The sequence below is a fragment of the Dipodomys spectabilis genome, unplaced genomic scaffold, assembly GCF_019054845.1.
Source record: "Dipodomys spectabilis isolate Male_0828 unplaced genomic scaffold, ASM1905484v1 ptg000081l, whole genome shotgun sequence".
NCBI classification, from domain to species: domain Eukaryota; kingdom Metazoa; phylum Chordata; class Mammalia; order Rodentia; family Heteromyidae; genus Dipodomys; species Dipodomys spectabilis.
The window spans coordinates 6,671,241-6,687,459 of NW_024870758.1; the positions used below are offsets into that span (position 1 = coordinate 6,671,241).

The 16,219-nt window shown below is 32.0% G+C and overlaps 1 protein-coding gene across 1 annotated transcript in view; it reads right to left on the bottom strand.

Annotated features, from left to right (window-relative positions):
- The window catches only part of Lrp1b (LDL receptor related protein 1B), a 1,466,647-nt gene that overhangs the window by 103,221 nt on the left and 1,347,207 nt on the right, over window positions 1–16,219 (bottom strand). Inside the window, 3 exon segments of the mRNA XM_042683428.1 lie at window positions 987–1,093; window positions 2,083–2,306; window positions 15,047–15,288. Coding sequence (XP_042539362.1) covers window positions 987–1,093; window positions 2,083–2,306; window positions 15,047–15,288 — 573 coding nt within the window.

Sequence of the window (16,219 nt, forward strand, 5' to 3'; positions counted from 1 at the left end):
ACCATCCCTACCCCTCCCACTTCCACAACTACCCCGCCCCCTCACACCCCCCAGTGAAAGTTGTAAAGTTCATTTTCAGCATAGAGTCTTGTACATATCATTGTGACAATGGGTCAGCCTGTATCCCTATTTAAACTCCATCAGAAAGAATGACATCACCCCATTTGTTAGGAAATGGAAAGACTTGGAAAAAAGTACATTAAGTGAAGTAAGCTAGACTGAAATAAACATAGGTCCCATGGTTTTCCTTATTTGCAATAACTAGTACATGTATAGGACAAGCAGAAAAGGTTAAAAGCTATGTCATATGACCATATAAGATGATGTTAAGCGAAATGAAAGCCATGATAGGGACAAAGATATTTTTTTCTTCCTTGTTATTGTTTCTAATGTATTTATAATGTACCATGTGATTTTTTTGTTTTTTTTTGTATGTTCCTCCCCCATGGTTTAACCCCTGTTTTCATTGTATTTGATGTCAGTGCCCTGCATCTTGTATATACATTTCTCTAATTTGGAGAGGGAAAAGGAAAATGAAATCTTATTTAAAAGATGTATTATAAAAAGGTGAGGAGTCATAAAACCTGTCTTAATTATAAATTCTTTCATTTTTTTCTATTTTCACTTTCATCCTCTGAAAATATTATTGTGTATCCCCATAGCATTACATATGTCTGTAAAAAATACCCTGTTACACTGCTATATACTGTCAAATTCTTATGCATGTGAAATCTTACTAATAGCCTTGCAAGGGCATTTTTAAATAACACCCCATAATCTAACTGGAAGTATGATAATAACCTGTCTCTCAAGTTGGGAAAATAGAACAAAGTATTAGTGCCTTCCATAAAAATCATACTACAAATTATTTTACCAACTTGTAAAAAAAAATGATTGTATTGCCAACAAAACCAGAAAGAAATGTCAACACTAATATGCATAGCATCCTGCTTCACAATTTAGAATGTGTCAGAAAGGCCTCCTACCTGTGGGTCTTTGCAGGTTCTTTTGTACTAAAATCCTTCTTAGAGTGCCATCCATGGCTGCTTCCTCTATGTGGGAGTGGTCACCAATGACAGTCCAGTACATCATCCTGAAGAGAGTAGGTTAAGGATGTTAGCCTAGTGATGGTGCTGTTGTAACCTGGTTTAGCTCCCTTAGGTTTTGTATCTGCAGATCAGAATCACTCCCAGGTCTCTTAATGGTCTATTAATAAGTAGATTCCAGGACTCAATTTGAAAACACACAAATTAGGAAACAGCAATAAGGATCCATGGAAATCAGTATGATAAATAAACATTGACTGTTCTAAATTTTGAAAATTGTATATAACGTGTTTCAATATTTGATACACAAATTTGAGCTTTGAAAACATCATTAAAATCTTAATAGGAAAATATTTCAATCACTTGAAAATATCTCGCAATGACAATGTTCATTTTAGTATGGACTTTACACCAATATACTTCTTAAAAAAGAGGTGACTTATGTTTGAAATAGAATTCGTTTACTCCTTTAGGAGCCAGACTCCAATTCTAGCAACTGGCATTTCTCTTTTTACACAGGAACTAATGACTTTTGGATGATTAGAAGATTTTATGTATTATTTCCTATCCTGTTTTGGTCACTGTTTCTAATTAGCTTTCTTAAATTATTAGAAATGAAATGTTTATCTTACATTGTTTAAATTTGTTTATACATATGTACTACATGAGTATATTTAATGTACTTCATGAGTATATTTAATGTGCTACATGAGTATATTTAGTATTTTAAGAAAATAATAATAGATTCACATGTCTATCAATCAGCTTCATTATTTTGTAACATGTCCATAAAATGAGAGAGGCATAAGCAGACATTCAACCACACACTGAATGTATCACATGACAGATTTTCTGAAAACAAGTATTTTGTGTCATCATTGGTGCGAAATGGCATGCTTGTGAGAAAGGGAAGAGAGAAATATGGACTTTTTCAGAAGTCTTGTTATTCCATTACATGTCAAACATTACAGAAACAAACTAGAGAGTACAAAACAGACCCACACATTGAAAGATCAATACTAGACTATTTACGTACCCTCTTTTAGGATTTACAGCAATAGCATAGGGTTCTCCAGCCATATTTGTTAAGAGTCTGGTGCAGTTGGGGCCATTCAGCTGTCCGACATTGATAGAATACCTCAGACTGGTCCAGTGAGTGGTATAATAGCTGAACCAGTGCATTCTAGAATGATCAGTCCAATAAATATTACCAGCAACCCAGTCAACTGCTATGTCCCTGGGTCTTTTAAATTCAGGACACTAAAAGAAAGAACAACATACCACCATATATTCAAAGGGAAATTAGTATACTTTTCTGTAAATACACATTGATATTAATCATAAGAAAATGGTCAGGTCTTATTACAAAGATTTCAAATTAATACTAGGCTCCATCTTTATCTTAACTACATTGAACTAGACTTGTTTAATCATCATATTGCTAGAATATTTCCATGACCATAAGAAGTTCACCTGTGACATCTCCCAGTCAGCATCTGTTAAGGGTACTCATAATTTGTATGTTGTGTGTGTGTGTGTATGTATGTACCATTCCTGGTTCTTTAACTCAGAGCCTGAGAACTGTCCCTGAGGATTTTTTGTTTGTTTGCTAAAGACTAGTGCTGTACCACTTGAGCCACAACTCTACTTTTGTTTTGTTTGTTTGTTTTGAGATAAAAAATCTCATATAATTCTATGCCTGGGCTGACTTTGAATCTTGATCCTCAGATCTCGACCCTGTGAATAGCTAGTATTAGAGGAATGAGCCACCAGTGCCCATCATGAAGAATCATAATTTTTATATCTATTACCATAATTTTTTGAAATAGTTCCTTAATCATAGGTAAAAACATCTGCTCCACACCATGATTTCATAAACATTACTAGGTAGAATTTAATTTTATGAATATATAATTATTTAATTACAGCTCTTCTGATTAAGCCCACACATCTTATTTATAAATTTAGGCCACTGCAATTGATGTGCTGGTTAATTTTATGCCCACACCTAGCTACTCATTGCTTTTCTATTTTTCCATAACAATGAAGTTGTTAATATTAAGTTATAATTGGCTACATAGTGCTAGTATATGGTACATAATACATATGTGTGTATGTATATTTATATATATACCATTTTCAGCAATTCATGAAGGCATAAAATGTCCTCTACATTCTCATAATATACCATAATATACCATTTGATCTAAAAGACGGAAGAGCAAACCAGATACATCTAGACAGTTACTGTAACTTAACATCTTTTGAGGAAAGTTGCAAATGTATCTGATAGTTTGGGGTCTTTAGAAAACATTCAACATTCTGGAATTATTGTGATACAGTAGTGAAAGACTTCATTAGGAACAGACAGCAAGGGAAATATTGCATTCTCTGTACCCTTCAATTAACTTGATCACATTAAACAGAAACTAGTGTAGTCATAATTGGACATAGTCAGGTTATTGTGCATAACCAAAAATGAGAAGGGATTCCTAGGAATATTGTATCAAGAATAGAAACAATTATTTGAAGGTGATTACAACTTAGATATATAGTCAATGTCTAAGAGCATCATTAGGACTTAATGCAAGAAGAAATATGATGTTTTAATCCATAACTCTTTGCTTCGTGGTTGAGTATTTTACAGAATTTATTAAACAGTTCATTGAAAGTGATGAGACAAAACATAATCAAAAGAGTATGGGCCAGGAGCTGGTGGCTCACGCCTGTAATCCTAGCTATTCAGGAGGCTGAGATCTAAGGATCATGGTTCAAAGCCAGCCCGGGCATGAACAACCGTGAGACTTATCTCAAATAAAAACCACTAGAAAACCAGAAGTGGAGCTGTGGCTCAAGCGGTAGAGCGCTTGCCTTGAGTTGAAGAGCTGAGGGAGAGCACGCAGGCCCAGAGCTCAAGCACCACAACCATCAAAACAACAACAACAACAACCAAAAGAATATGAGATGTCAAAAATAGGAATTTTAGCTGTTGTTTGTTGGGTAACCACTAAGAACTAAGAAAGAAATTATGGTTTAAACCACACATTGAACCCAGAGACAGTTTTTAATGATATTTACTATCAGAATTTTGATATATTGGGCTTCAGCAAAAATAAAAATGAAAAAAAATTATGGTACCTTATTTCTTAGCCCTAATAATGAGTATTGTCCATATACTGGTTAGCTATCTTAAAGTTATCTAAATTAAGTATAAAGCACTCTGCAATACACAGTGTTCTAGAAATGTCAGATAAATAATAATCATAGATGGTTATTACATAAAGATATGTCATAGTCAAACTAAAACTCAATTTCAGACACACTAGTATATAAATTAGCTGCATTTTGTTTTAATTTGGCAGCATCAAAAAATAAATGTATTACTAAATGTCATGTGCATGTCAATATAAGTCATAATTTTATAAATTTTGAAATATAATGTCTAAAACTGCAATTATATGCTGTTCCTATTCACTTGTGGTATATTTATCATTTTCTAATACCAGTAAAGCAAACTCTTAGCATGGTAAGAACAGGCAAATAGAAAAAAATAGAAAAATATTCTCTACTGTGACAGATGTAAATACACATTTATACATAGTGTCTGCCTTAATGCTACCTTGGAAGGAAATATGACTTCTAAACTATTTTAAAGCCACTCTATTCATTTTGTTTTACTTAAGCTCAAAACCAGCCTCATTATCTTTTAATTGCACATGTCTAAATTGTACCAGTGATGACTTGCAGTCTATATTCCTCATGCTTATAGAGCACTCAGAAGTTTGATTTTGCAATACTCTCTGATAAATGGGTTTTGAAAACTCTACTAGCTGTAAATCTTATAAGGATAAACATAATTTCAGTTTCACTTCTAGTGTAAGTAACATGGCTTAGAAGAAAGACAACAATCTAACATGGCAATAACAGGAGATACTAATGATTTGTAAATTGCTTCACATCTCAAAACTTTGGTCTCTGATAATGGGTTAAGTGATTCCTACTGTTATTCCAGTAATACCTAAAATAGTAAGAAAAGGGGGCCAATTCTAGTCACATCCAATCAATTCGACCTACACTGGTGGTGTTTTTTGTTTGTTTGTTTGTTTTAACCTTGCTAAACTAGCAGAGTAAAGAGGTTACGTTTTGAATACTCATTGATGCTCACCACTGAAGAGACCATTACAGAACAAGACATCCAAGGAAAGAAGATTTTTAAGATGAAAAATAAAAGAGAAGGATCAGGACAAGAGTGAGAAATACGAAGATCTCTATCATGAGAATGTGGCAACAGTAAGATAATAATCTCATGGAACCCATGGGCCAATTAGAAAATCTTTTTTTGTTGTTTTTGTTGTTCTAATTCACATTACAAAGAAATAATTCTTCATTATTTCTTACAACTAGACCAAGATTGTGAGTGGTGTTCACAATGTGGAAGTGGCTCACGTAAACTGATTTTGACTGAGTGAAAGGCAGAGAAGTTTCTATTGGATTTTGATATAATAACCAACTTACGAGAGCCAGCAAATCCTTCCGGTTTAAAAAGAAGGAAAACAAACTAAGGTTCAAAGACTAAAATGGAAGAACTGGCTTGAAATTCAGGGCAAAATACCTTAAACCACTTGGCTCTAAAAAGGCTGAAAACAAAATAGAAGACACTATATTGGAAAGAAAAAGAAAAAAAAATAAAATGATTCATTTATTTGTTAGGCTAGCTCAATAAACAGAAAGGTCAAGGAACTAGAGACATCAATTAGATGTATATCTAAGAGATATTAGAAGCAAGTGGTTACCCTGACAACCACAGGTATTGTTCTTATTGTTGCACAAACTCAATGACACATTTTGATGGATTTCTTCAGACAAATTTTCTCTTTCTTAATAAGCTTTCTAAATACATAGGCAAAGTTATGGTGCCTAAGGCAGTCTGCTTTGTGGAGGTATATTAATCTTATGAATGAAACACTGAAATCTTACAGACAAAACTGACAGCTTGATTGTAACAAAATTAAAGGTTCTTATTTTAAGTTATAATTCCTGTCTACTTTCAAGTTCTGGGTATTGGAAACTATCTGTCACAAGTCCAGCTTTAGTAAACTAAAGATGTAAGTCCCTGAGGCATTTGTTTAAAAACAGGAAAGAGGAAGAGACTTATGAAAAGAGAGTTTAAACATTAGAACAGGAAAATTGTTTTCTTTTTTTTTTAACAGGGCTACAAATACATATTAAGGTTGTTTTAATTAGCAAAGGATATATTTAAGTAACATGCTCCATTATTAAATAGAAAAGTTGTGCAGAGAAAACATAATGAATGCTTGGGTACTAAATGAAAGGTCAATTTTATACGCATCTCTAAGTTTTGAAAATAATATATCCTAAAAATGCAAACTATTTTCAAAGCTTGGAAATATTCATGTACCGAAAGTAGAGCAATATTCAGAATACTAGTGTTAATCAATACTGCCACTTGTTTTAATAGTATATGTACCCAGTTAGCCTATATTATTTGGTTCTTTTATTGTTACAGCAAATCTGTTTACTTATTTTTGTTAATTACATAATTGTTGCATAAAAATTTTGTTAGTTTTGTCTGTAAGTAAAGAGAAGGAATTGACTTCAATTAATAAACCATGAACTTATTAGACAGTGGGTCAAAAGATCAATAAATGACTAGAAAATGGTCATAGAAGAAAATGTGGATGTTATGTACCTAAAATTATGAGCTAAACATTTTCTTGCTAGGCTTGGGTGCTAGGCTAACATTCCTCAACTTTAGCCATACCTCTTGCCTGGTATTTTATTTTATTTTATTATTTATTTATTTATTTTGTCGGTTGTGGGGCCTGAACTCTGGGCCTGGGCACTGTCCCTCAGCTCTTCAGCTCAAGGCTAGCACTCTACCACTTGAGCCTCAGCCCCACTTCCAGCTTTCTCTGCTTATGTGGTGCTGAGGAATTGAACCCAGGGCCTCATGCATGCAAGGCAAGCGCTCTACCACTGAGCTACCTTCCTAGCCCCTCTAGCCTGGTATTTTAGTGATTAGTTTGAAGATGAGATCTCATGGATTCTTCTGCCTGGCTGATTTAGAACCACGGACCTCTGAATGTAAAACTCCTGAATAGTAGAATTATATATGTGAGTTATGTGCACCTGGGTAAAATTGACCTTCTTAAGATGATAATTAGTTATTGTACAAAGATACCCTTCAAATGATAACAGTAAGTATGAAGTAATGAGACCTTCAAATGATAACAGTAAGTTTGAAGTAAGGAGACCTTCATATGATAACAAGACTGGGTCTATGATTCGCCTAGATAATTGGCCCTTGTGTTTCCCTAGATGGTTTGTTTTTATTTAACATTTTTCTTAGGTTTAATTCCTCACACCTTATGTGGTTTTGGCCTATATATAAGCTTTGTGCTAGTTCCATTAAGTTTGCTGGTCTCTGAGGCAAGAGTCCACCAGCAGTCCTTTCATAAAGGCTCACAACTTGAACTCTTAAGTGGTGGCTTCTCTGTTTCTTGCAAATGAGTTTCCTTACAACAAGTTGAACCTCAGATATGGGCCTCCTGAATAGCTAGGATTACAGGTGTGAGCCACCAGAGCCTGGTAAACCTTTTTGTTTCAATATAAGTTGAGGTCTTTGGTGACTATTTTCAGTGATGATAATGATGAAAGTAATTTTTCTTAATAATGCATATTTGGTATATTGAGATTTTAATGAAATCAAGGAAATAGAATATGTAATAGTCTAGAATGAAGAGGGAAATAACTATATATATATACGAAATTGAAATATGGTCAAGATATGGCTGAAACAAAAAAAAATGTGTGGGTATCTGTGTATATGTAGGTTTATGGTGTCAAATATGTAAGGAGATAGAACGTGGTGGAAGATGAGACTGAATATTATGGAAAGACTTGGTAAACAATGGGTTTCCAACAGAAATTCATTAGAAAGGTTTAAGTGGGGATGATCAGTTTCAAGTTACATTGATAATTATCAATGACTAGTCATTGGGAAATGGATTATCAATTGTTTTCCAAAATTTAGCTAGCACTTGGCTAGTTTTGTGACACATCACCTATAGTCTAACTTATGTATTGATCTAAAAAATTACCCCACTGGACATTGGATATCATTGGCTTTTCAACCTTGCTTGTTTCAATTGAAATCCTGGAAGTCATTCACACATACAAGCACTCTGATAATTGGTCAGCACATGTCCTAAATATTAAGATTTCTAAAAGCTCCCAAGTGATTCCAATGCCCTTTAAATGTAGCGTAGGTTAAGAAAGGACATGGAAAATATAAGTTAGAAAGTTATCTTAGACATTTTGTGTGTATGCCTGATATTGAGGATGGGACCCAAAGCATCACACATGTTATACAAGAAGTCTTAAAAGCTATGTTCTTAGAAGCTTAATGGGATTTTAGCATTGGAAATAAGACCTCAAACCTGAAATGCTATTGGCCTCTGCCTTCTGGGAGCTCAGGTTACAGATACATATCAGCATATCCACCTTATCAGTAATTTTCAAGTCATATATTATAATTTTATTAGTCAAATTAAATTTGAGAAATTTATCAGAGAAGAATATCAGTATAAATTTATTTGCTTGAAATAGGAGAAATCAATATGTACCTTATATAAATAGAAGTACCTGGACTAAAGTCCAAAAATTTTAACTTTTAGATAAGATGAACCATATGTTTTCTCTATATAATAAATATTTAGAAATGGGCTATAAGCTGGATACCGTTGGCTCACACCTACAATCCTAGCTACATAAGAGGCTGAAATCTAATGATTATGGTTCAAAGCCAACCCAGGCAGGAAAGTCTGTGAGACTTTATCTCCAATTAACCACCAGAAAACCAGAAGTGGAACTGTGGCTCAAATTTGTAGAGTGTTAGACTTGAGTGAAAAAGCTCAAGGACAACACCCAAGCACCCAAGCCTGGATTCAAACCCCACCCAGAACCGGAAAAAAAAAAATAACATAAAAAACCCCACCTCACAGGGTATATTACGTTAATAGTTTTGACAATTTTAATGAGATAAAGTGTCTATGAGACAAACTATCATCATTTTGGATATGTTTCAGGGAATAACTTGAGATTGAGAATGAATTAAAATGAAAACAGTCCTATGATGGTGTCCTAATATGCTACTCGGAGAAGTTGAATCAGTTTAATCAGAGGCTTAATCAGTTATCATCATCAACATCACCATCATCATCATCATTATTGTAGCACAAAAGTGACCAAAATGGGATCATGGATCATACACTCAAGGTAAAAAAATATTTAAGCTTCTGATTAAATATTAAAGATGAAAAAAGCAGGTTGTAAAAATGAATACTGTGGTCAACAAGACAGACATTTGGACAATTCACTGACACAAAGGCCATAATATTACAGGAAACACCTTCAAATACTAAGAAACAACTGAACTCATGTTAATATTTACTATATTTAAATATATATGTGCATGTCAATCTTTACAACATGTTTACTAGAGAAAGGGTCTCTGAAAAGAATCTGGTCTTCAGTTGAGTAGTAAAAAAATAAAAGGGCAAAAGCATTGTAATTCATTGTTGAAGTCCCTTTTAATACTGTACGAGAGCAATCAGTGAAGTCTTTGGAATTAAATGCAGCAAGAGACTCATACCGTAAAATCCTTAATCATAAATTTTCTCATAATTGACTCTTCAGCTACAGCCATGGGAACATTTCCAGTTATAGTTCTAATGTTCAGTTAATCTGTGAATAAAGTTTCAGCTAGAAGACTATATACTTTCTCCACTCTTAAATAAATTATTCACTGGCATATCTTCTGTAAGAATTATGATATATAATTTATACACAGTAGGACAAAAATCTCTTATAATTTTCTAAATACTTAGTGCCAATATGATGTCTTATAAATTTTTCTCTCATATATTTTCATGAGATGCTCTATTCTTATTGTTCTGATTTTTATTCAGTGTTCAACTAGAATATAAGTGCTACAATTTTCTTCATTTTAAAAATTGTTTTCAAAGGTAGGTAAAATAGCATGCACACATGCCTGTAATCCTAGGAGTTAAGGCAGGAGGACTGTCAAATTCAAGGACAGCCTAGGCTGTATAGTGAGAAAGTAGATGACATATATATAAAGAAAGGAATAGAATCAGAAACCAGGAATGAAAAGGAAAATAGAAGGGGAAACAAAATAATAGCTACCACGCCTGAAGTCTTTATTAAACTAAAATGATATGATTAAACCCAATTGGAATTAAAAATGATCATATGTATTCATTTTAATAGAAACGCTACAAAATTCATACATTTTGAATTTATTGTTAGATGTATAATAAATTACCAATTTTCAAACCATATTAAATATTGGAACTAAGGTGAGAAAAATACCAGAATAACACTCAAACTGAAGCACACAAACTGAAAATCATCAGTACAGGCCATGAATATCTATATAATCATCATGCAATATTTATAAATTCATTATTTTACATAGTATTCTTTTTCTTTCAACTGTAAATGTGACAACCTCATTCTCTAAGGTTTGGGAAGAAATGTAACCCATAATTTACTTTTAGCTGATAACTGAAAATAACAAAAATTGTGTCACTAAAATTAAACTTCTGTGATAGAAAAACATGTAATTTTTTAAAATTACAGTTCTAAAAAAGGACTTATTGTTCAGATAAACCTGATAACATATGATATTCTGTAATGGTTAGAACACAAGAACAGTTTGTTAATGGGAAATTTGTCATAACAATTCCATCATAGCCATTACTTCTCGCATGTTAATTTATCACTGTAACACAAGCCTGAATCTAAGCCATTGTTTTAATTTTCCTAATTATACTGTATGAAACACTTGAAAATAAAACATGCAAAAAAGTCTAAGAAACTAGGAAAAAAATGAAGAAATGTGATTGGAATTGCTTTGTTAAAATATTCTATAATATTTTGATAAATTTTCAACATATCTTAACTGTGTAATGATCAAGAAAAGGGTAAACTGAATATAAATGAGACTTTACCTAAACCCAATTATTTTAATGGCTTAAATGCTATAGAGAATTAGGAGTGCCCCCTCAATCACTGTAGAAATTACAGATTATTTAATAATACTGAGAGTAGATATTAAATCCCTATTCATGTATACATATCAATTCAGATAGATAAAAATTTTAAATGTGAAAAACAAAAACAAAAGCATATGCAAAATAACAAATTGAAAGTATTACATGTGTTAGAGATTATTGTAAATAATGCGAGCTATTAAAAAAACTGAAGGAAAATATAATCCTATCACAACACAAAAAATGAATCCTCTATGAAGCAAAAGCACATGCCCTTATGTAGCATACATCCTAAAAAAATGCATTCATGTATTTGTGTGTGCATATGTTTGTACCATTATTTAAATCTAACTTTTATTATGATGGAATAAGTCATTGCTACTTCATCTTTAAATGTTCCACAATATTTTATATGGTATCGTATGTCGAGTGTAGGAATTACCAATTGTATTTCAATTAAAAATTAAGATAACAAAATGACCTTTTGCTGAAAGCTTTCCAGGAAAAAATAGCTTAATCAGTTCTTAGAAGAAGATATGATTAATAATGAATGAATTATTAAGTGTAGTCATTTTAAAGATTCTCTTTTGCATAAATAAGAGCATACCAAAATGTTATCCATGTCTCAAAACAAATATGTCAAGGGAATCTGAACATTTGTTTTCTAAGAAATGTTTAGTTCTGTACTGATAATAAGTTAATATGCCCTTTTATTACTATTTGGATTCTTCCAAGCATTGACCTACATGTTAGGATTTACTATTATAAACTTTTCTTGTGTAACTTTTCTTACTAGAAATTATATACTGCCCCAAATATGTTCTTTTGTTGCAGAAGATTATCATATTCCAACTACTAAAAGTTAATGCAAAATCTGATTATGCTTTTTTATGTATAGATTGGATCATGTCAGTCTCTTAATCTTTAAATAATTTAATTGTCTTAAGGGATAAAAAAAATCATCCAATTTTGTATAGCCTAGGGGTTTAGAGATCTCATAAGCATTTCCAACTGTAAATAACTTAGACTACATTTGAATTTTTAATTTGTAATCATAATTAATGTTCCAAGAATATTCACAGATTACAGAAGGGTATTCTCTTCAAAATTTTCAAAGGAAAAAGAACATATTAAAAATCACATTTCTTTGGTATGGACTTTATTTAACATTTAATTTTCTGAGTAATATACTTCTGGTTTCTAGTACAACATGTTTCTTGCCCTTTACTGGGATGGCAATATTATAATCCATTCGATAAATGAGAATATGCATGTGGATATTGTTATAACCTAACTAGCCCTTTTAGTCTAAATCACTGATCATAGGTCACAATTTGCCTATATTTTATGTGTTTTCCTCTCCTTTGCTTATTAATTCAGAAACCAATTATACTACAACCTGCTTAGAAAAATTCCAGACACTCAGGGGGCTAGAAATCAAAGCTGGCTTAAGACTAGCTAAGGTAAAATTTTAATGAGACCCTATCGATAAGCTAAGTTTGCTAAAGTGCATCTTTGTCCTCAGGTATGAAAGAGTCCTTAGGTAAGAGGTTTACATTTCATGCCATAGTCATACAAAAATGCAAGGTGTAGAGCACCTGCAAGTAATTCCAAAAACCCAAGTTCAAATCCCAGTACCATTAAAAAAAGACAAGTAGAGTTCATGATCAATATACTAATTGGTGCCTAGCTGGTGATACTACGAACATACATTTTACATGGATGATAGAGTAACTCATTTCATAAGGGTAGAAAATCAATTCTGTATCAAAAACATGGATTTCAGATAAAGAAAGCCAAATGGTTCAGGTAGTATTATCCAGAAGAGGAAATTGCCTAATATTATATACTTTTCATATAATGATTACTTATATGAATAAGAATGGGACTATGAGTAAGATGTTACATATACCTCAATCAATTGTTCTAAAGTTTACATTGTACAGTAGAGAGCAAAATCCATATGATATGTACTTGTATACCAAGAAAAGTTGAATATCTATCTACCCACCTATCTGTCTACCATCTATCTGTCTATCTATCTATCTATCTATCTATCTATCTATCTATCTATCTATCTATCTATCTATTTCTATATCTATCTATATACAACATTTTTATTTTATATAAATGTGTACACATGTATGCCTTCAATAAAACTTCCTAAAATAGTTTATAGCATACTAAGTTATTGGAACAAAATTTTAAACTAAGTTGTCATGAATCCATAGCCTAAAATCCACAATATATTTTCTTTATTACATTAATAACAAATGAAACTGTGATATAGGCACAGTGTTTATGAAAATATACTTCTGTTTTAGTGATTAAATTAATTCTGATTATACTCATGTGTTTTTCTTTTGGTCTGGTATGAAGGACAGAGTTTCATTGTGAGGGAAGAAGACAGATGATCTAAATTTCTTGATTCCATCCTGGAACAAGTCTGAATAGAAGTAAAATTATTATGCAACATTGTCTTGGAACAGAAAATTTGAAGAAGCTCTTCATGTATATATAAATTTTTACTAACAGTTAATCTACCCTAAGCCCTATTGAATAGCTATTTTTGTTCCTGTTCCTTCCTAGCCCCTTAGCTTCTTTATAAGCCAGCTTAGGGACAAAATTAAAATATACTGAGTATTTGCATCAGATGGTATTTTTGTAGTTTAAATCTTTATGTAAAAAACAGTGAGGACTTCCATTTTAAATATAAACTTTCAGTTACATCCTGCTGTGGGCACATTTGACTTTGTGATTTTGTGGTTACATGCCAGAGTTCTAAAAGTAAATATCTGTCATTTTCTTCCCAGGTTACTTCAAAACTCAAAATGTAAGATAACATTGCCCTGAGACAAACACTGAGAGTCTACAACACAAAACTAAACAAATGTTCTAGTTTACTTTTCTCAAAAAGTATAACCATGATAATCAACATGTCCATCACAGACCTGGAAGAAATATTGCTCTGCTTAGATGTTGCCCAAATATAGTTATCAGGAAAGGAAGAAATAATTACACTATAATATACTTCTTTTCCTAGAAGTGTATTTCTGATATTATTATCTTATGTGGTAAAAAGTAATATTTACATCCTTATGTCATGTTGGAATATGTATGGAGCATATATGTGAAATATACTATGTTCAAGAAATGTAAGATATCACTCATTAAACTTATACAATGAAAACAATTCATTAATGAAAAAACTATCATTCAGCTAATTCATTTCATATGCTTCTATAAAATAATTAAATAGGAAGAACATTTTTTTCCATCAGTTCGTATAATTTATTGCAGTTAGCACAGAGTTTAAAAATTTACCAACACACCAATTGTATAAAACTAAACAGCATTATAAGTTATTCCCCCCTCAGGAAAATAAGACATACTATGATTGTCAAGACTAGATGTCAGTCTAAGTTTTAGAACAGAGGATGAAAAACATTTCTATATAAGAAAAATTCGGAAGTGATAATTAAATGTCAATTTCTAGGATATTGGCTGTGGCTTTCCTTGTATTCTTCTCTTTAAAATGAAATCTTTTAAATTGTTTTTATTATATTTTTCCTACTGTTTGTGCAAAGGGATTAATAAAAATTAATCAACCTTCCTCTAAAAAGATATTATGCTTTTTTTCCCATCCTTGGGTTTGAACTCAGGTCCTAGGTCCTGTTCCTGAGCCTCTTTGTGCTCGAGGCTAGCCTCTATCACTTGAGCCATACCACATCTGCCTTTTTCTGAGTAATTTACTGGCAATAACAGTCTCACAAACTTCGAATCCCCATCCTCAAATATCAGCCTCCTGAGTAGCTAGAGTTTGAGGTATGAGTCACAGGTTCTGATCTTTGAAGCAAACTGTGGCAAGGATTGTCTATCAAACATTAAGTGTGATTTACTTACAATCAGTCCACTGTTGGTTTGTCTCTTTTCTCTGTCATGGATCCTTTTGTAAAAAATTCCGCCTGGATTAAACTGAGTACTCCAAATAATCATATTTCTTTGATGATATACATCCATTCCTGTTATCCTTGAATTATGTTCAATATGAGAAATTTGTTGATGATCGCCACTGTAGTTGAATGGATATATAAAACCCAGGATATCAGTGTCATTAGCAATGTAGAGAACTTGATCTTCAGAGCCTGGAGATTATTATAATAAAATACAAAAATAAAGTAAATTTCAACTAAAGTTAAAGCAATAATGTACTTTAAAATAATCTTGACTTGTTATTTTGCACAGTTTCTTCTGTAATAATAATGGTTGAATTTCACCTCATATTTTAGTTTATATGACTTTTGATTTATGATACTGTCGTCAAAATTTATCATGATTATTTACTTAGGTTTTATTACAGTAAAGCTTCCTTTGTGAGCAGAAATCAGGTTTTTGAGAAAGATGTTCTTATGATGGAGGAATACTGTTGAGTAACTCAGAGTACATGTGATTCCATGGGTTGATTCTCAATATTATGGGAGCATCCTGAGTGATCATTAAACTTCAAAAGTCTCTGAGCATTTAGTTTATTTAATCAAGTGACTTACTTTGGACTAAGACTGTGTCTTTAATTTTTTAAGTTATCTGTAAGTAGTTGTACAAAGGAGTTGCTGTTCAACAAAGAAGTTTATGAATAAAATGCACCTTGGTAAACATCATCCTTTCATTCTTCAGTTAATTATTAAAATTTTATCTTAAATCTTTTAAAATCCCTACATAAACTATGTTCAATGTATGATGATAATTTTTGTTGTTGTACTTTTTTCCCAATGACATTATAATTTCTTAAATATACTGAAAGCAGATCATATAAAAGTGCTTCTTATTTAAATTATTATACTACCTTTTAAACTGGTAACCTTTCCTACAAATTATTTCAAATGCAAAGTAAAAGACTTTCTTTTATGAAGAATTGAGAAGAGAGTTTGAGGTCTCCCAACCCAAACAAGAAATAAATGTTCATAAAGTTGGAAAATATTAATCATTGTACACATGTAACAAATGATCTCACTATGCCCAATAAATACATTTGATTATACAGCAATTAAATTTTAATTAAAAGTTTAAATCATCCCA